Here is a 23,543-nt window from a genome sequence, read left to right as displayed (position 1 = left end):
GACAGTTATCTTATGTTGTTAGTTATATCGATGAATCAGAAGATATTTATCGTGATAGAGATAATGATATTACTGAAATACCAACCCATTTTAACCCTCCATTTCATCCTCATTATTAACGGATATCAGATATGATGATATCACATGTGAAGTATATGATAAGTATAGAGTGTTTCTAGTAAATCTTGTCAATAAAAATTAGTGCTCTGATCGATAAGGTCTCAGCTGAAATATTTTTACTGCGGCAATTGAAATAATTACCAAAACAGTTTCAATATGACAAAAAAAGAAGAAATAATCGACTTCAGTCATATTTCATCTGGTCTACAAGACAAAGATAGAGACGAGCTGATCAAATAATACAAGTGCTACCATAAAAAAAATGTATTGTATCAGACGCGCCAGAAAATATTACAGCAGAATCATAAGCGTGTTAAACCATATCCCGATTATATCAGCAGGAGGAACAGCAAATCCATCATTGCTGATAGTGTCAGGAGCAGGTATTGCATTATCAGTGATCAACAAAAATGTAGAACCAAAATATGAGAACAAAAACGCGTTTTGTAAGATAGCAACAGCGATTTATAATAAAATATTAAACCAACTTCGAGATTATCTCATAGGTGAAAAATTTATTATGCTAGATCTGATACAGGAAATACGAGTGAAATATGCTTTTATTATTGATGTTATACCAAAGTTGTAAAATATGAAAGCCAGTATTTGGTAAATTGTGTGTGAAATATGAAATATAATGGAAGGTATTACGGTGGAAGATACCACGCTAAAGAGGAAGAAAATTCTCTTCCAGAATAAGCATATGACCATTTTGCTTAACAACGAAAGATATAGCACGTACTTCAAAAATAAAAACAAGATAAAGTTGTCTCTTGTTTGCAATGATTATTCGTAATATTTTGATAAACTTGTTATGATCACAAAAGAGTTCGTTAAAACTGATGATAATCTGTATAATCCAAGATCGCAAAACTAATACACAAAACGTATAGTTGATAATGAGCTAAAAAAATATACGTTGATAAGACAATAGTTTCTCACGAAAACTTTGTCAAAATGTTCGAACCAGATTCTCTTATCAGCCGTAAAATAAATATATACTTGTTCTGGCATGACGATGAGAGTGTATTAGTGCAAAAGCTGAAACGTTAAAAATATCTCGATAAATATCTTGCAATTTTGTGTGAAATATCATATATAAAAATTGCTAGCAACTGCATAGTAAAATTGTGTATGAAATATATAAGTAGTCTTGTAAAAGGTGTGTTTATGTACCAAACCATATGTTGTTTGACGACGGCGACGATTCAATAACGTGTCCTCAACGAGTATTCGGTTATGAAATAAATTTTGATGCCTCAGCAATATTGTTTTCGTAGTTGTTTATACTAACATGAGGGGGATATGGAGGGGGACGACATGTTGTCGTCCAATACAAAAAAGGGTTTTGGGCCAGAAACCCCCTTATAGGGTCTACTTATAGCAGTCATTCTTCTCAATAAATCTATGAGTAAGCATCGCATACTTGTAACTCATATCAGCTGGGATTTATACTTACGATTGTCTCACACGTAAGGACATAGTCGGATCTCCGTTACAGCGGATCAAATACCGACTTTCGATTACTAATTGACTGTAATACATGACACAAAGACTGTTGTTAAAACTATTTACGTTGGTTGCGGCAGACTCATAAATATACATCATGTGAATGTGTCGGATTTTTCGTGTCTGATAAAATTGTAAATGAACCGTTTGTGTTCTTTCTCAATATTTCTTCCAAGAACATGAAACAGAAGAGTCCAACGAAATGTAAAAGCTAAAATACATCCAGGTTAGATTTACTTACAGAAGGACAAAGACATAGAAGATGTAAAATGAGTATTTATTACTAATATTATTTGTTGTAATATAACAAATTTGATCTTTTTTAACAGCCTACACGATTCATACTGTGAGTCTACCAGCTTTACAAAGCCACCGAAACCTCTTTAAAATATGAGTCCACACTTTGGTAATTACACCTTATATTTTAGCTTTATTGGCTTCAAACAAGCACAGCAGAAACTACAAATTGTAATAATCCATAGTTAGTATGAGTAACTATGTAATTACAAAGTGGCAGGTGATTTGTGATTTCAGTCAGTGAGAGTTTATTTCAGTTAGTGAAAGTTTATTGTGATATCTAGCACTGGGGAATCATGCCGAAGACATGTAGCATGATGTCCCACCCAGTCACATTATCCTGACACCAGGCCGACCAGTCCTAACACTAAATCTCTTGATGCTGAGCGCCAAGCGAGGCAGGTGTTAGGACCATTTTATAAGTCTTTGGTATGACCCGGCCGGGGTTCGAACCCGCGACCTCCCGCATCCGAGGCGGACGCTCAAACCATTAGGCCACCGGAGCGGTCTACAAAATGGCAAACATATTTAATCGACTATAGATAGAACCAATTCTTAGTTTCTAAAACTTCAACGAAATTTACAAAGTCAGAAACACTGGCATTTATGATTCAACGTATCTCTTAAACGTGCACTTGATAAGCTGAAACTACTCATCCATAACATGGGGGACCAGACTGGTTTGCATATATGACTCCTGTATTTGAAGACAATTGTATATGTCAGTGAGTCTAATAATATATTTATATTTATGTGTGTTTGACCTTTTAGGCGAGTACTTCATGGTGACAGGAGATGATGTTTTGTGTAAGCAGTCGGTATTCGATCTGCGTATTGACTAGAGAAGTTGAGTTGCGTAATTATGACTATTATATCTGAATACTGACAGAAGATGGTTGAAATGTGTAGTCTAGGGTTATTCCATATGTTAATGACAGAAGATGGTTGAAATGTGTAGTCTAGGGTTATACCATATGTTAATGACAGAAGATGGTTGAAATGTGTAGTCTAGGGTTATTCCATATGTTAATGACAGAAGATGGTTGAAATGTGTAGTCTAGGGTTATTCCATATGTTAATGACAGAAGATGGTTGAAATGTGTAGTCTAAGGTTATTCCATATGTTAATGACAGAAGATGGTTGAAATGTGTAGTCTAGGGTTATACCATATGTTAATGACAGAAGATGGTTGAAATGTGTAGTCTAGGGTTATACCATATGTTAATGACAGAAGATGGTTGAAATGTGTAGTCTAGGGTTATACCATATGTTAATGACAGAAGATGGTTGAAATGTGTAGTCTAGGGTTATTCCATATGTTAATGACAGAAGATGGTTGAAATGTGTAGTCTAGGGTTATTCCATATGTTAATGACAGAAGATGGTTGAAATGTGTAGTCTAGGGTTATTCCATATGTTAATGACAGAAGATGGTTGAAATGTGTAGTCTAGGGTTATTCCATATGTTAATGACAGAAGATGGTTGAAATGTGTAGTCTAGGGTTATACCATATGTTAATGACAGAAGATGGTTGAAATGTGTAGTCTAGGGTTATTCCATATGTTAATGACAGAAGATGGTTGAAATGTGTAGTCTAGGGTTATTCCATATGTTAATGACAGAAGATGGTTGAAATGTGTAGTCTAGGGTTATTCCATATGTTAATGACAGAAGATGGTTGAAATGTGTAGTCTAGGGTTATTCCATATGTATATGCTTGTGTGATTTAAAAAAAAATTAATATCATTACAGGTGAAGGTGGAGATATAATAAATGGACATAATATAGTAGCACTAGAAGTGGAGAGAACTTAAGGTTTTTCCTATATTTATAGTGACAGGAGATGGTGGAGTTGTGTAGTTAAGGGGGTAAACTTATGATTGTGCTTGTAAGTATTTGATAGGTATTGTGGCATGAGAAGGTTGATTTGTATATTGATGTGAGAGGGTGGAGTTATGTAGTAAAGGGGTATTTGGATATGAATGTCCTTGTGGGTGTTCGCTGTCTATTGTGGCATGAGAAGGTTGATTTGTATATTGATGTGAGAGGGTGGAGTAATTTAGGAAAAAGTCGTATTCGGATATGAATGTCCGTGTGGGTGTTCGCTGTCTATTGTGGCATGAGAAGGTTGATTTGTATATTGATGTGAGAGGGTGGAGTTATGTAGTAAAGGGGTATTTGGATATGAATGTCCTTGTGGGTGTCTGCTATGTATTGTGGCATGAGAAAGTTGATTTGTATATTGATGTGAGAGGGTGGAGTTATGTAGTTAAGGGGTATTTATATATGAATGTTGTTGTGGGTGTCTGCTATGTATTGTGTCATGATAAAGTTGATTTTTGTATTGATGTGAGAGACTGGAGTAATTTAGGAAAAAGTCGTATTTGGGTTATGAATGTCCTTGTTGGTGTTTGCTATGTATTGTGACAGTTGAGAGTGGAGATGCATAGTTAAGGTTGTTTGCTATGTATAAAGACAGTTGAGAGTAGAGTAACATAGTTAAGGATGTTTGCTATGTTTAGTGACAGTTGAGAATGGAGTTGCATAGCTATGGGTGTTTGATGTGTACAGTGACAGTTGAGAGTGGAGTTGCGTATTAGAAGGTGTTTGATACGTATAGTTTTCGTTCTAGTGGCAGTTTATTAAATCTGTTTATGTATTAGCAATTACCATTATGTACTTTAGTTACTACGATCGATTAATTAAAATTTATAGTTCTACTCTGCTCATTTGAATTTATATGAAAAAACTAAATGGTGTATCGTCGAAAGAATCGAAAGAGCTGCAAGTGTGCTATTCACACCGTATATACTCCTTCTAAGACGAGTCAAACTGCAAACAACGATCCTGATCTGCCGTTGCACAGTGCGCCTTCGTATCAGGGTCTGTGCTGTTTGTCATAGTGATTACTCCAAACAAGCTGCAGAGATCTAAATCTGCCGGCGCTTATGAGACGGTAGATCTGGGTCTGCGCAGTTTGCAGTTGGGGTCGTCTTATAAGCGAGTATAGACGGTGACCGTCATTAAAATTTGTCTTCATCAAAATAAAAATTCAGACACTGTCAAAGCAGTGCAGCCATGTGAAAAATAAATGTGCAAAGTATATACATGTGCATGCTAGATACATTTGTAAGAAGGGTTATTGTCGAAATCTGACGTAGCCCACCTTAAAAGAGAGAACGTCGTCACCAAATTCTTCAAATATGCAAAAGAGCCAACCCCTATCCCCAAACAGTTAACTGTATTTACATATTTTCTTTGCATGCATAAAATAATTAGCTATGCGTTCATCAAGGGTGCTCAGTTAGGTTTTTAAAACCAACATGTTTACCATGTGTTGTTTTTCGTTATGCTATTCACGGTATTGGTACACTTTCAACGTATATTACATTTTTCCTTCTGTGTGTACTTTTTGTATTAAATCAAGTGCATTTGTTACAAGTTTAAATGTTCCACGACTATCTTATATTAGTCACTATCTTAACATTATATTTATATATTCAATTCATCAGACACAAATGCCCACATGACAACAATACAATTAGTATATAACAACATGTATGTTATATTTACATCTAAAACAAACCCATATATACGAATAAAAAATAAACACATAAGAACCCATATATTTGTCCATCTAGAAATAATGTAAAATTTCATTCAAAGGGTTTCAAATACTGCAGTATTAATCGTCATTATGTTTTTCTATAAATGAAATAACATTTTATGGGCTGTTTCTGATGCTCAAATGAATTTTTTGTGATACAAATATATTATGTATAAAATTTTCCACGGAACATTGCACATTTCTAGCTTTATAGGGACACTCAAAAGTACTGCGTATACACTTAAATATACAATGAGAATAATTTCTTTCCTTCTAGGATGGTAAATGAAATGGTCTGCAGATCTGCCATTAATTGGTAAAAGTCAAACCTGAAGCAAAACAAATTTAAAAATACTTTCATTAAACTGTTTCAATTCGTTGGGTCAAAACCAATTAAATTGCTGGGCAGAACATATTTCACAATAGTATTCAAGTCTACGCCTTACGAATATAGATACAAAGCACGTATGACTGATATGTTTTTATAGTTCTGCAAGTGCTCTTTAACACCTCAGGATTTGCATTGTTTTGAAGCCATTTCAAGGACATTAAAGCTGCGTTACTTGTTATCCAGATAGCCAGATCATTGACGCAACTCTTACACTTTAACTTCACACCTCAAAATAATTAAGATACATACTAATTGCTCAAAACTAAAAGGAGGTCATTTATCTACAATAAATATAAGTTGATCTCGCAAAATGACCCTTGAAACACCCCAGTAAAAAACTCATCCCATTACAAACCATGGCCGTCTGCAGCCAATCATTGACATCAATTTATTTCGAGATCAAATCTGTAAAGTAGAAGAACGTTTCGACATAGAACCATCTATTCTTCACATATGTTAGAATTTTAAAACAAATTGAAAAATGTTAATCTATTTCTCAAACACTATGGATAGGATTAGAATCAGAGACATGATCCGATAACTGAAGACGTTATTACTTTCACCTGACTGAAAGATAAGAATAGCATTTGCCTTCTTGAACACGTCAGGAAAATAGACAAAACTACATATGTGTTTTGTTTTGAGTAGGCTGAAAGAATATGTTACGGCATTGTAATATATCGAGGCCGTCAGGCTTAGGTGCATGTTCCTATGCAGATTCAGACGAGTTCTTCCCCCGATTTGCAACAAAACACTTATATGGTTTTGTGTTTATTACATATGCCCTTTTTATTTACACATTCGTTTCAATTTTGAATGTATACTTTAAAAAAAATGAATTTGGCATTTTGCGTTTAAATAAAAGATATTTTACAACCCATATAATACCCCTATATACCTAACTGTGGTGTTGCGTCATTTAGTCTGTCTGCATTGCTTTACATTTTTTTTTTAATGTTGTCTGGGACATATGAATAAATTTAAAATGCAGTCATAGATAAGTGGATTTTTTCCTTATGGAGCATAAGATTTTGGATTAATAAATCGCTTTTTTCATCATACCTTACTTACTGATAATACACACTCTACTTCCAAGCAAATTTCAGGTCAAATTTCAAAGGCTATGTATGTATGTATGTATGCATGCATGCATGCATGAACGCACGTACGCAAGCACGCACGTACATACATACATACATACATACATACTTTACGGTACTTTAAAACTCGCTATGGTAATTTTTTTCATACAAGAAATGTTTGATACATTGAACTTACAGGTGATAACTTAAGATTATATTTTTAACAGAATGGAGCTTCAATCTCTTTATAACATGCGGACTAGCTTTTTAATATTCATCGGAAATTTTTAACAACAAAATTCTAAAACAATAACGTCTTGTTTTCGTCTTTATTTTCTAACTGAACCGTCTCAAGAAATAAAAATGTAACAATCATAAACGTTTCTGCATGTGCCCCACGGATGAAAAAGTCTCAGCAACATTGTAACAAGATGTAATCCTTTTAAATTTACATCACGGTCAAAACAGCTGCTAGTCTCTGTGATACGTCTACCTTTATGTTTCAAAAATGTTTCAATTTTATTCTCAGATTTACTCAACAATTTCAATTCCTCAGTAATATTAATAGACCACCGGCCGAATCACACCTATTTGATATGTCATCCTACGAAAAGGCCAAGAGGCTGCACTAAATATTTTTTTTTTACTATTCTGTTTTGGCTTTAAAGCCTCTTTCTACTTATGTTGGATAAATTTTTATTCTAGTCGGAAAACCTCCATGAAATATCAGAGAAAATGTAACCACGATTTACATAGGTAAAACAATAGGATGCCGATTGTCCCCCAGTTAGTGTAATGATACCATAAAGCATTCTTCCCCTGGAGGGCTTTGTAATTATGGCTGAAATACAGAAACAGCTGTGACTCATTAGAACGGTAAACTTAAACTGGATCCATTCTGAATTTTAAAACTCGTTCACAGATAAAAGGGACTTTTGAGAACTGGTATGGATACATAATTTAAATTCACGTTTCAATGGGGATTTCAAGCGTTTAGACATTGAAACACTATTAGAATTTAAGTTAACCCTGAAAGGATATGTTGAGTGAGTAAAATCCAAATTAAAAATGATCCATCTGTCAAAGAGGGACATTTTCTCTAATAATGACAACTTCACACATTCATGAAACAATGCAAGTTGCAAGACCATGAAACTTAACAGAACCTAAAATAAATCTTACTAATATATATAATTTCTATTATATAGACTGTGGTTTGATTTATATATCATAATATTCCCATGACACGTCAAGGACACATTATATTTTCTACGTTACGATTGGCTTTCTTTGTATGACATGGTGTAGATAATTGCTCTGTTCCACTACTACTACTACTACTGCTACTATTACTATTACTACTACTACGACTACCACTACTACTACTACTACTACTAATAATAATAATAATATTATTATTATTATTATTGGAATTTTAACAGGTCCGAGATCGTTTTAAAATTGGACGAAGTAAAAAAAATTCTTTCCTGCTAGAAAACTGAGATTCCTGAATGGATTTCTTCATATTAATAAATAATGCATGTACCATAAAGCAGTTTAGCTGTTTTGGTTTGGTTTTCTTTCTGTGTAAGATTGATTTAGGTAATCTATTCAACAATCAAGCTAGCGGATATCCCCCATCGTGCCACACCCCTGAAGAAAAAGACCAAAGCAAGCAATGGTACCTATCCATAGAAGTCATCTACTTTAAATACGTAGAACAGAACGAAGAAAGAAGAGCGTTTACTGAAATCACTCTAAGTTGTATGTAGGAAAAGATAGTTACACGTACATCGATTGACCTGGATGATATAACCCTCACATCGAAGACGAACATCATCTAGTGACTATCCTAAGTTTTGACAGTGGTGGACCCAATAAGATTACACATTTGTCAGTTCATTAAATTGTCAGTCAACCCTTGGAAAAGGTTATCGCGTCGTCTACAAGAACACAACAATGTACTTATGGTACCGCCATTCAGTATAAAATAGGAGATTCACAAAAAGACTAATAAGTCTGAAAAGAGACATCCACATAGAAATATAAATTTGACGAATACAAGTTGTAATGTAACCAACTACTAAACAAAAATAATTAAAACACGATTGTGATCAAGTGATCTGCGACTTTTGTAATGCTGTCTCCTGCGGTGTGGCCTCCTTCCACTATCAAACGTGATGCCGCCAGTGCGCCAAAATAAGGACACCCATCCTCTCGCTGTCTAAAATTGGATTTTCCCAACAGCAAAATGCTATCCAGCACACTTTCTCCAAGTTTGTTTACTATTCTAGGTGAGCACACATGACTTGATCCGCAATTGAAAGACATCAGCTACAACCGATTCTTAAAGTATTTCCACCCCTGTATCGATCTGAAGCAAATCAAAGCAAAGCATAAGCAAATCTATGAAGCCGCTAAGAAGAATGTCACAAATATAGTCAATGCAGCGAAATCAGCCCACTGCTTGAGTGCTTAGATCCAGTATTTCCTTCACTAACTGATGTTATTAATACCTCTCTCTCATCAGGGGAATTCCCACCATTTTTCAAAACTGCCACTGTAAAGCCTCTGCTGAAGAAACCAATACTAGACCATAACGATTTAAAGAACTACCACCCAGTTTCTAATCTCCCATTCATATAAAAAAAAATCTTAGAACAGGTTGTTCTATCCCAGCTTGTATCTCATCTGAATTCAAACGGTCTTTTTAGCAATGTACAGTCTGCATATTGCCCTTGCCACAGTACTGAAACTACTCTTCTAAAAGTAGTTAATGACATTCTCTCTGCTTTGGATAGCGGAAAGATTACAGTCTTCATCCTCCTTGATTTGTCTGCAGTATTTGACACAATAGACCATGATATATTACTTCACCGTCTCCAGCACGTATTTGGCATTCATGATACAGCCTTACTGTGGTTCAAGTCCTACTTGGTCAACAGGACACAAATTGTGTCTGCAAATGGAATACACTCCATCCCAGTTAATCTATGTTGTGATGTTCCACAGGGATCTGTTCTTGGACCTGTTCTCTTCATTCTATACACTCAGCCGCTCTCAAGTGTCATAGATCATGATCCAGTGTCTCACCAATTGTACGCTGGTGACACCCAAATATACAAATCTAGCCACCAAACTGAAGTTGATGCTACCACCCAAAGTGTAGAGAGGTGCATTTCTGAAGTGAAATCATGGATGACATGTAACAAGCTGCAGATGAATGATGATACAACTGAGGCCATTCTGATTACAACACAAAGACTTTCTCATTCACATCCTTTACCTCAAACAATAAATATCAGCAACACCAACATTAAATTCACACAATCAGTACGAAGCTATGGTGTTACTCTGGACAGTACTCTCACATTGCACTATGTCATGAACATATGCAAGGCTGCATATCTTGAGCTGAGACTCATCAGCTCCATTCGCAAATATCTTTCAGCTGATGCCACTGAAACACTTGTGTGTTCATTAGTACTTTCAAGACCGGACTATTGTAACTCAATTATGTCTGGTTCATCTCAAAATCTGCTCCAAAAACTTCAAAAAGTTCAAAACACAGCTGCTCGGATCATACTTAGAGTACTACGATCAGAGCACACCTCCCCGCTGCTCTGTACCCTACACTGGCTATCCATTCGATCTAGAATGAAACACAAAATTTGTTCTCTGTGCTACGTTTCACTGACGGACTCTAGTCCAACATACCTATCCGACCTCACCCATGTGTACACACCAGCAAGATACATATGCTCCTCTTCTGACAATCGTATACTCACTATTCCCACAATGAAAACAAAGTCATATGGACAGCGTTCTTTTGCATACCAGGGCCCAACAACATGGAATGAATTGCCCACTGAACTTAGACACAAAGACACAGTGATCAAATTCAAAAGTGCTCTCAAAACTCACTTATTTCGACTGCAAGAACAAACTTAAAGATCTAATAATGTGTCCTACCTTAAATATTCTTAGCATGTTTTCTTTATGTTTTCTAATTTCATGGTGTTTGTGTTTGTAATCAAATCTTTATATGTTTTTTATCTTGTAGGTATTGTCTGATGTTGTAAAGTTCTTAGAGTTTCTAAAGATTAGGCGTTATACAAAGTCCCAATTATTATTATTATTATTATTATTATTATTATTATAACAGCTTATTGACATAATGTTTTGAGCGTCTTCGATATGGAACAAATAAATTCACTGTCACATCAGCAGCAGAAAAGAGAATAGTTATTTTTCTTGGTCACGGCACAACCCATATTAGTTACTGTTATTACTTGTGGCGGAGACATTCACACATGGTGCAAAAGATGTCAGGATGGTTAACTACATTTCCCAACCAGACATCGATTTCAAAGTTCTTCTCGCGCAGCCTCTGTAGATCTCGAACAACACAAACGTATTGGTGAGTATGGTGCGTTGACAAGATGTGGCTAGTTTGTTCCTTAAACAGACGTAGATTCGTATTCATCACCAATCGTAACACTTTAAAAAAAAAACGAACATGTATCGTGGACAGACAAATTATTGTTGATGTTTTTGTTATTGTTGTTGTGGTCAGTAATATATTTTGTCAAATAATAGATCCGACAAAAATCGGTCGGCGGTAAACAAACATCATGAATAATACGCACACAACAACTCATAAGAAGCCAATAATGACAGGTATATAATAAAATTGTTTAACAACGTTAGTCTGGGTACAAAAAAAATACATGAAACACTAGCAGTATGAGCTTTTTTACCGACATGGTATAAATCGGTAGACGTTTAAATGTGAATGTCTTTCTTTAAGGAGCTCTGCACAACAACATTTTCAGGTTGGAATCTAAGCCAAAACATGAGTTGACTACAAAGCCTAGCATAGATAAAAAAATGTACATCAAAATGTTTGATCTTGAAATACTTTACTTTAGTAGAGAACATGTTTAATGTTTTTTTTAATGTTTTTTGTTTCTTAGTCTGTTTTTGTAGCACTCACATCTTCGAACGTCCTCCAGAAAGTATGTAATCCGTTGTAATTCACTCTGCAGTTAACTATTGGAACAGTTCAGATTTTTAACCTTTGATTTTGCAATACTGTCTGCTGAAACAGTAAAACTTTTATCTACATTAGTGGTAGATTCTCTTAGTGGTAGAGAAAATCAAGAATTGTGCACTCTATCAGCTACAGGTTCTCTTACATGCACGATGAGGCGCGTTTTCAGTCAACTAATAAACGTGAATTCTCTCATTTTTGATTTAGTATGGAACTATTCTATCTTTTTCCAGTAATGTTAACCGTGATTCTTTTGTATGCCAATAGTAAATATTAGAATGATGTATTCTGGGTGTTCGTAGAACGACAAACCTAAACATTCGTTTTTTATATGACATTCAGGCCGATCGATATACATTACGGTTGACGATGGATTCCAGAAGCGACTAAAACATCAAGCGGTGAAAACTCCACAAGCAAGCGTTTGAATATCAAACCCATCACTGGACAACTGATGTAAAATATACCTACTGAGAGTAGAACGCATTTTGTTGGGTATTACGAATCTATGGTCTTAAACTAAAATAATAGAAAAGAGCGAACACCAGCAAGTTTTGTTAAATTCAACAAAATATTTTTTTTCAAGAATACAAAGTGAAAATTTAGAAAGAACTTACAGTAAAGCGAAATCCCAAAATAGTTCAAAATGTTTTATCACCAGTTCTAATGAATATAGTTCTAATTAAATTTCTGTGTTATTCCAAATAAGATCTAACGCTGAAGGTGTTGATGTGCCTGTAGTGTCAAATGTACTAATGTAACAATGGTCTAATGTGTGATGATGTGCCTGTAGTGTCAAATGTACTAATGTAACAATGGTCTAATGTGTGATGATGTGCCAACAGTCTTCTGATTAATCACAATAACATAATCCAAGATGCCCTTGTTTAAATTCGCTATAATTCCAAGGTATACCCTTGTTTTAATTCACTAAAATTCCAAATTAATGTCTCCTTCCAAGAATATTATTGATGAGCACTAAATAATCTGAATGAATAAATTCCAGCCCAAAGGAAATACTGAACACAACAAATGATTCTGCTTCAAGATCTTAAAAACATGAATGAATATTTTCTACAGAAATACGATTATAAAACCGTCTACTTGACCTAGGACACAATTTACATCTTCGTGAAAAAACTATTCCTTAATGGAAACCTCCATTCTAGCAGATTCTATTACAAAAATTATTATATAGAATGTAATAAATATCATGTATGCTATGTATTTCTGGGGTGAATTCCAATAACATTGACTCAGACCCAAATGAATATGTTTACTTCTATCGATAATTATCCTAATATTTAGCCCACAATCAAACGGAATATATGTACTATGTATTATTTGTTTACAAAAGTTAAAACAATATCATTGTCTTTAATCCGGAACGCCGCAAACTTGATTTTTGACAAGGTCAGGTACACAATGCAATTATCCACAGCATGTAATGACTTTACATGTTTTACAAACAATGCAAATTAATTATGTATAATAGGGGTCAATTGAAAACCAACTTATGAGACAAAAATTTTTATTTGGCTTATAACGCATTGAAGACACTTTATAGTGTTGTACCAACATACAAATATTGGTCTCTTTTAGGGAATTTGGTTTATATAGCAAATATTAATAAGGTGTTTTTAAAAATGTTTAATTGTTACCTTTCTTTTTCATTTTATATACATTTTACAGAACATCAACATGTTTAACCAGTATCCGTTTTCTTTCAATACTACATGGGGTCATTCAGTTTGTAATGGTTTATCCCCCAAAGGTCATTTTACTATTGTTTATCTTTATAATGTTAGAACTGAACGTTTCATTGGCACTCTGTAGACAGCAATTTGTTGACCTGTCGTTAAAAGTTTAAAAGTTTATTTTATCTAGATAAAAACCCCATATATAAATAGAAGTTAAATATTCATTCCTCAAACCATTTCACTGATAAAATGCACCAGAAATAAAAAATAACCCCAACGCAACAATTTCTTTTCCTTAGAGTTCATGAAACAGACACTTTGCATGAAATAACAAAGACCATGTTTTATGTTTTCCATCGTTATTGTTCGGTGGAAGATTCTACATCAATGCAAACTTTCAAACTTAACCTACCTGTAATTCTGCCAAGCGTTAAACCCTGTTTGTTAAGGATATACCCCGTGTACCCACTGATATGGGCTCCCAGACTATGCCCTATAAGGTGCACATTCTCCAGGCTGACTCCAAGCTTCATCAAGAGGTCCAGAAGGAGTTTAATCTGGGTTCCGACCATCCTTGTGTTGGCCACGGCTCGAGCGTAGTTAGGAAATTCGGCCCCAGGACCCCATGTCACGACCAAAACATTCGCATCAATCTGATTAGAGAATTATATATATATATATATATATATATATATAGAGAGAGAGAGAGAGAGAGAGAGAGAGAGAGAGAGAGATTAGGTAATTCTTACGTATAAGGGATGGAAATTTATGCATATTAGCGCATCACAACCTAGATGAACATACTGTTAGTTCAGTTCTACGTAATGCGCTGCAGTTTTTGTTCTTCTGAAAAGAAAATACAACCTAAAATGTTTGTCTTGCAACGCTGATTTGTATCGGTTTAATTGTGTATATTCATAGAATTGTATGTTCCATTTTTATGCTGCCAAATGTAATTTTTTCTAAAGTTAGTCAGTAGTAATATTTATTGATATAAATTGGATTTTTCTTCTGGTATGGCCAAATTTATTTATAAAGAATCTATTTTCGTTCTTTTATCAGCTTTGTCGATCATGTTATCATCGCTTTCATCTCCTTTATGCAAGATTTCTTTCAACATTCTTACCGCTTTAAGCAGCTCGTCCTTCATTTCGTAAATCCACTCAGTAGTAATTGAATTGGAGAAGCCATGTATGATGAATTTTGTCTTTTTTGTAGCATCAAAATAGGAGTTAGTTAAGTTTCTGATGTCTGTATAGTTGATAAACTGTGTTTCATTCCTCGCAAGATTTTGTCTGGTAAAAAGCAAAAACTGTGTCCCCACTTCCTCGGGTGACATTGGGAGGTCGTAGTCAGCGTTGTCAAAGGGTGGATAGTTGTCAAAACAGCCAACTATGTCATAGCATACGGTCTTGTTTATCATGGGATTCACCAAGGTCGTTGTAGAGCCAGGAGTGGTAGAAGGTTTAGAGGTCGAGGCAGAATTGGAATGATCCACTGAGGTTGTGCTGTTGGTTTCTGATTCGAATGTGGTCTTAGATGTCAAAGCCGTCACATTTTCAGAAACATCACATTCGTGACCTGAAGTAGAACATAGAAAATCACCTGATCGTTAATGAAAGGAGATTCAAACATTCCCATGGCGGGTATTTAATTAATTTCCCTTCACCGCATTTCTCTAGAATACAGTTAAAAAAACAAATAAGTTTAAATAGAATATTATTGGTGCCTATGACTTTACGTCAATCATTCACAGCGTAAGTTCAATTATTTTGAAAGTTAATACAGAATTTTTGGCTTGATTCTTGGTCTAAAACATACTTTTTTCTTTTCTCCACATCGGTAAATATACATATGGCAGGCATACAACATTCACGGATCTATGGATTAATTGCCCCTTAACCGTACTTCATTCACAATGAGTATTATTAAGACTGTACCAAAATGAAGTGTTCCTTTTATAATGTGTTTTTATATTTATATTCAACAATCATTACTTAAAGTGGCTTTTTATAGAGTCAGCATTAGCTGTTATCAGCCATTTTGCCACAGACAATAAATCTAACAAAGTACCTGAGCGGAATCAGAGTACCCAGTCCAGGGATACTTGAAATGGTCAGTCGGGAGTTAGTCTCTCTCTCTCTCTCTCTCTCTCTCTCTCTCCAGCATATAGCCTTAATTTAGTGTTCTATGTTGTTACTGGACAGTTAAAAGATACATACGCATAGGGAGCCATGTCATGGTATTCAATCTTCTAACAGCAGGACCGGCGCCAGACCCGGCCAGACTATCTGGCGCCCTAGGCAAGGTTAGATTCTGGCGCCCCCCCCCCCCCCCCGGAAAATATCAATTTCAAAATTTATAAACAAAAAAAAAATAAGTTGCGCGCCCTGAAATCAGCGCCCTAGGCGGCTGCCTAGTTTGCCTCTATGGTAGCGCCGGCCCATTCTAACAGTCTGTATCAAATGCAGATTTATGTTTCTCTAATCCTTGAATTTAATACTGGAAATATTTTTCTTTATTGGTTTAAAAATTCCCTTCGCCGTTGCGTTTTAAATTACAGCAAGGACATGTGCAATTTGTGGACATCTTAATAACGTCATTTGAAAATACCGACAAAAATAAGCTACAGTGTGTGTCATGCCGTCATATGAAAGAATCGATAACTTCGTACATGTTGAAAACTGAAACAATAACTTGAGAACGATGCATAAGTTGCAGGTGCAGTAATGAAGTGCCAAGGAAAAGTCTGAAGCAACATGAACAATGATTGCTGAAAAGGAATTAAAAGTCGGGTTCAGGACAAGGACAAGAATTGATAACCTTTACTACAGATAATTTGCAAACAGTTAATGTGTTTACTGAGGCCTCTGATAGATGTAGGTGGTGATGAAGGTGTAAATATTAATTTTGATTATGAGCAGGATGAAGAGTATGTTATAGTGATCGTGATGAAAGTTGCAATAACGATGCAAGGGTGCAAGAAAAGTAATAGATAAAACATTTTGCGACTTGTTTTAACAAATTGGGAAGAATTATGCCGAAATGGCACAGAGAGAGAGAGAGAGAGAGAGAGAGAGAGAGAGAGAACATTTAATAATGAGTAATAGGGTGGTTGAAAATGAAGTCAAATTGGTGAGGGATAAAATAATGAGGTTTCTGCTGCTGCTTCCTCTGCTGATAATGATGACAACGATAATGATGTATTTGGGTGATTATAATAATAATAATAATAATAATAAGTAGTAGTAGTAGTAGTAATAGTAATAGTAGTTGTTATTGTTGTTGTAGTCATTATAAGGAAACGAGGCAAGCCTTTTAATGACACATTTATACAACGAGTGGTATATCACTGATACAGCGCACACACTGTACATATGTTTATTTATATCACATACAAATACATACATTTGCCATTTTGAACGGAGTTAAAATTTACTACAAGCAGCTGTGTACTGACGGAGTGAATGAACTTCTCGCATCCCCGACTGCGTCCGCTACAAAAAGTAGTTATATGCCTTTTGTGGCTATTCTCAATCAACTTTGCATATTGATAAGTTGGTTGTTGTTTCTTTTTACTTTTTAGTTTATATTGTTCTTCATAACTTGATTAAATTAATATAACACACACTGGTAATTTAAACGTGAAAGATGGTTTTAATGATGAAAGTAGAGCACTACAATCCCTTGGTTAGCTATGCCATTCACATGAACGCTTAGCCATTCAGGTACCGGCGAATGGAAATTATTGTGGAACAGAAACTAAGCAAAATGACGAATCAGCAAGAGGTAATTGAACTATTTTAATAAATTTACAGTTGATCTAAGTCATTATAAAGTAATAGTACCATTGATTATAAACTCTCTCTCTCTCACTCTCTCTCTCTCCCTCTCTCTCTCTGATGAGCGATCCTTTGGTGGGTTTGACTTAACTTTCACCATCATTCATAAGTCCAGAGGCATCGTGGGATGCCACAAACGAAAATCCTCTATTTTCATAGATTTTAGCCCGTATCTTGCTACGATAGCCGAGAGAGAGAGAGAGAGAGAGAGAGAGAGGCCTCCGGATATATTCATATTTTAGTTAATAATAATCGATTTTTAAAACATTATAATATGTTTAAGAAACAACACCAACAACAAAATATATCAGTGTATATGTACTTCGTAACCGAGAAATTTACAGTATAATGTCGACAGAGATTGCAACTTTGTATCATCGATAAAAACTTTAGATAATCCCCAGGGAAAGTGCACACATATCGTTACGACGAACCATATTCTTGTAGGTTACTTGGTGTAATTTCTATTTCAAGGTTTTAATCCAGCCCAAATTCCTTTCCCCTCTCGCTCCACATTTATGCGTAGTTTTTCCGTTATGCATGAGAGGGGGAGCAGAAAGCAGAAAGGATTGCGATGAAAATGTGTACCATTTTGAATTCATTTAGAAAACGGGGATTATTATTAATTTATATCGCTATTTTCATACGTTACTAATGATTAATGTGTAGAAATTGATCGTTAATCAGGAATCAACTGCGTACGGTCGCAATAATGTTTATATATTATTGCGCCATGGGCGGATCACAATTTGATATACAAATAGTATTGGTATATCAGATTATTTTATACTAACACTTTAAATAATGCCATGTTATTTTTAATTATGTATGTATGTATGTATGTATGTATGTATGTATGTTTGTATATAATTACGACTATATGGTCACAAACTAAGTAACAAAAGAGAAGCAAAACCAAACATTTTTGAACCATTTAACAATCAGTTTAATTAACAAAGTTATAATGAAAATGTGAGAGGAACTTATGATGTTATGAAATGACTCAAAACTGGTTCTTATAAAAGTCTAAAAAAATGAATGAAATGCTGCTAATAATTTTCAAAACCGGAAAGGTACTGGTCCACCAAGAACCATGACGTTGTCAAGATGCATTGTCTAGAATTCCTTCTAATAATTTTTAACAGTTCCAGAATAACATTATAATCCAAATAATGAGCACTTTTTATTTCCACTGAACAGCCAAACAAATGTTTTTTCTCTTGAATAATGTCTACATGCAATATGAAACACGTCTGCAGACTTACAACAGGAACACTATAAGTGTGAACGACTCCAAAAATCGAGACCTAGCACAACCATTCTGTACAGTTTACAGCCATTAATAAAATTTAAAAAATTAGATAAATTAATGTTCTTGGAGTAAGCCATAATTAATTTGATTCTAAATCGATTGCCAACATAACTTATATATATATATATATATATATATATATATATATATATATATATATATATATATATATATATATATATATATATATATATATATATATATATATATATATATATATATATATATGTGTGTGTGTGTGTGTGTGTGTGTGTTAGCTAAGTAAATTATGGTGGCAATCGACCTAGAATCAAAGTAATTATGGCTTAGTGTCTCGTAAGTACGACTTAGTATCTCATAATTATGACTTAGCTAGATATTAATTCGCACTTTCAAGATAGCTAAGTATTAATTATGATAATAGTAAGTCGCAATTACGAGATAGCTAAGTTGTAATTACGAGATAAAAATTGATTTCAACGTTGAACTAACAGACTTAGATAAAAATGTGTATTCAAGGGATTGATGAAAGTTTTTGCAGACTCAGGAATATTCAAGAAAATCCCTGATCATAAGTGACAATGTGTGTGCAATGGTTCTGTACATTCAGCATTTGATGTCCAACAAATAGCACAGCACTGAAAAGGAGATAAAGGTCAGGTTTTATCTTGCAGTAGCGTGTCCTCATAATCAGGTAAGTACTTACCTTATGTCATGCAGAAATATGGTAAATGTATCCTACTGCTCAAATCTCGTTATTATGTAAACTTCTGTGTTCAGCACATTTTATCGCAAACCAAGGTACTTAATGTACTCAAACAATTTGATATCTATGGGAGATTTCAGGCATTTTTAAACCAGTAATCAACTTTCCCTCATCAATGTTGCTGAAAAAAAACAGACTATAATTGTTATTATCTAAATAGTTATATTGTATTTGTGCCAAACAAGAACTGGTATGACTTGAAGGAAACATCTTCAAACATAACCTATTTTCTCATAGTTATTATTGTACAGTAAATACATGTAGGAAAGACATTGGTCAAATAACTGTAAGTTAACGTTACTTTTATTTCAGCTTATGAAAGTTGCATCGTGAGAAAGACAAATTTTCGAAACAAAAAGCAACTTTGCTTTATACCAAACCGGTCACTAAGCTAAAGGAACTAGAGGACACAAATAAAAACAGCAAGAAAAGCAAACAAAACATAGTCCAATACACATTCTAAATATCACCTTGTTGCCAGTAAAAATATCCATTTGGACAATAACTGATAACTATCACAGAAGACTTTTTCGATGTCTTTCAAAACCAGCTTCGTTTTCAAATGTTTTCTCTTTTAGTTTCTCTGTAATGGCGTGCATTACCCTGATAGGACATCGCGTGTTTTCTATGTACAATATTGTTATTTATCTGTGATCCACTTGAGTGTACTTGCGTTCCTCCCGCTGGTAATTCAAATATTTTAACAATTTTTTTATATTGCACATATGTTTAAATGTGTTATAGCCTTGAAAGTTTGTGTGTGTGATTAGCTAAAACTTTACACATCAATAATTAAATGCTCAACGATGATCATTTAATTCTTATAATTCCAACTTTCTTCCTTTCAGTTAACGTTTCAGCAGCTTTCATAAAAAAAGCATTCACTTTTAAGGAGCTCATAATTTTCATGCATTAGTCTTTTCACTGTGCCAGAATTTTGTAGACCCATCTTCGACAGCCATGAGTAGTCGATTCTTTATATAGAATGACAGGCAGAGTGTCAGAGCGGGTCATGACAGTTATCAAAATTAGTTAGTATGACCAGTTTTTATTTTAAATTTAAAAAAAATTGTTTGGCTGTTTTAGTTTAAACTAGGCTATTCCTTTTTTTCAACATTGCGCTTGAGTATTATACTTTTTGTATTAAGCTTGAGTATTATACGTTTTGTATTAAGCTTGAGTATTATATGTTTTGTATTAAGCTTGAGTATTATACGTTTTGTATTAAGTTTGAGTATTATACGTTATTTATTAAGCTTGAGTATTATACGTTATGTATTAAGCTTGAGTATTATACGTTATGTATTAAGCTTGAGTATTATACGTTATGTATTAAGCTTGAGTATTATACATTTTGTATTAAGCTTGAGTATTATACGTTTTGTATTAAGCCTGAGTATTATACGCTCTGTTTTACTATGCGTCTTTCTTGCTTTCTCCCCATTTCAAATTTTCAAAAGCTTTTATCCGATTTTTATGAGATCTTTTGCTTATCATATTACCCTGGTCTTTAATACCAGCTGGTGAAACATATTGTTGGCGCATAATGTAATTATTTCTAAAGACTGTGTTGTAAAGTCTCTGATATGCTTTCTCTGGCAAAAGGGGTGAGTGATGGAATGCGGGAAAGTATGTGCGATTACATTGTTTAAACGTCTAATAGGCGATTTTAATATTGAGGTTGTAAATTTTGATCCGATAATCTCCCAGGTGGGTGGGATGGGGATTGTTGTTATTATTATGATTGTGTCAGACAGATAAAGCTGCACAAAAAAGGACATGGAAACAGGGAACAAAAAGTATTCCGCAAACTTCACCGATGTGCAACAACAAAAAATCAGTATTACGTAACCGTTTGTATCCAACCAGAGTGCATAAAACTCAGTCAATAGCCGGAAACATATACATATGGCACAAATATCTCCAAAATAAAATTGTGTTCATCTTCATATTAGGTTCATCATGGTTATAAAGGAATTTAATATAGGGATAAATACCCTGTCTGTCTTAATGAGATAATGATCGTTTTTATTATTGAAGTCATGGTGCTGTTCGTCGATGCCATAATCAAAGAGGCTGAAAGTGAAGTGGGCCCTGAAACAAATACGTTTGTAGTTACCTGTCATACTGTTTTATTGCAGAAATGAATAAATCCATGAAACACTGCACATGTAAACTTCTTCGTCATAATCATCGTCATGATGATGAAAATCATCATTTTCATGAACAACACCTATGTCTTCTCTCCTTCTTCTGTCTTGCAACTAGTAAGATTATTACTGTCACCACGATGCTACTACTACTATTACTTCTACTATTACTAAATATAAAGTGAAGTAAAGACTCCTTAGTCAAACTGAGAAGCCGAAACAAAGGATTCCTACTGAGATACGATATTACTTAGTGCTAGATCTAAATAGAATATTCTCGGTTGAAGCCTTGGTAGAATATTAATTTTCATCGAGTCATGTTATTGCCATGACAACAATTCCATTTTGAAGATTATTAATTAGAACTTTGCCAATTATTTAATTGACTTGACATTTGAGTCCTTATTTACAAGTTAATAACAAAGTAGCACGGGATGCGAATGGAAGACTTCAGTCGTATGGGTCAAAAGAGATTTTACCTTAGCCTTGAACACGTCGTGTCAGGTATATGGACCAGTACGATTACTATTAATTTTTTTAATTTATTCTGATATTATAAAACTGAAAAAGATGAGAAATATTCACTCCAAAAACAAGACTGCAAATAAACACTATAAGATAATTGTGAATGTCAATGTATCCTGGCACTTGCTCTTTAATACATGTGTAATTAAGTTGGTAAGTATAATCATAATTAATTCTTAGGCAAAACTTCGAATCTATTTGTCTAATAATAATAAACCAGCCAAACTACATGTAGGGCTTTCCTTGTGTTGGCTGTGCAATTAGTTATAATCATAGTTATAAATATGTCCTAAATATAGTACAGAATTAGACATTAGATGAATTTTATATACTGATCCCAGTTATACGATAAAGAAGACGAATAATAAAACCCTGCAAAGAATTGTGTCCCGCTTTGTTTGAATGATTCGTTCCATGCCCCATACCATATCTGAGCCCCTTTTAACTACGAGGACTAACTGTATTTAATGGCCCCAAACATTGCACCTTTCTTGCTTCATGTCTGCGAGCCCCTGATGTTATGCTTCTGGTGATATCACACTGTGGTGGTCTCTTTAAATGGATAGAATGTCTTGTCCAATAAAAGAACTATAATGTTGCAGTACTTACCCCGGAGGGCTGCAAAAATGAGAAGTAAAAGTTGCCACATTTTTACTGTTCCTAAACTCGTTATCTTCCTCGTGGATATCACATAGGTCGAGTTCCTCCAGACGTCTGAATGTCTTATGGTTATAGTGAGAGTCTTATCACCACACCTGTCTTAGACCATATCAGCTGATAGTACTGACCTGACCGGAATTTTCAGAGCAGCCGGCGTCAGGTATTTGGTGTTCGAACGTTACATAATTTTGGAAGGGTTAGTGATGAATAAAAGGCAGAATGAAAGAAAAACAAGAGGTGTAAATCACTGAACTACACTAGATACTCAAAACAGTACAAAATATCAAATAATTAATAGAATTATTTTTACATCGATACGAAACCGCATGTGGTATCGTCATATGCAGAATTATGACATAAGAGAGAGAGAGAGAGAGAGAGATGTGGCAGCTTACACGACCTTACAAAATGAAACACTTCATTCACCAAGAATGAATTTAAAAGAAGCATTATTTCTGTGTAGTAAGGACAGAGAATCTGATCCTGAAAATAATTTCAGTTCTGCACTAGAACATGTTTTTTTCTTCTTCTTCTGTGAATGGATTGCC

At 34.5% G+C, this 23,543-nt stretch overlaps 1 protein-coding gene across 1 annotated transcript in view; it reads right to left on the bottom strand.

The window, feature by feature from the left end:
* Nucleotides 1–23,095, bottom strand: part of LOC149807311 (pancreatic lipase-related protein 2-like) — a 69,186-nt gene extending 46,091 nt beyond the window's left edge. The window contains exons 1-3 of the mRNA XM_089936555.1: nt 22,945–23,095; nt 14,888–15,342; nt 14,174–14,414 (exon numbers count right to left, since the gene is read on the bottom strand). Coding sequence (XP_089792681.1) covers nt 14,174–14,414; nt 14,888–15,342; nt 22,945–22,984 — 736 coding nt within the window. The 5' untranslated portion in view covers nt 22,985–23,095. The remainder of the gene's footprint in view (nt 1–14,173; nt 14,415–14,887; nt 15,343–22,944) is intronic.
* Nucleotides 23,096–23,543: the final 448 nt, after the last annotated feature.

This window comes from Sinohyriopsis cumingii, chromosome 1, assembly GCF_028554795.1.
Source record: "Sinohyriopsis cumingii isolate HCF-2022 chromosome 1, ASM2855479v2, whole genome shotgun sequence".
Lineage (NCBI taxonomy): Eukaryota > Metazoa > Mollusca > Bivalvia > Unionida > Unionidae > Sinohyriopsis > Sinohyriopsis cumingii.
This window is presented reverse-complemented; position numbering and strand designations above follow the sequence as displayed.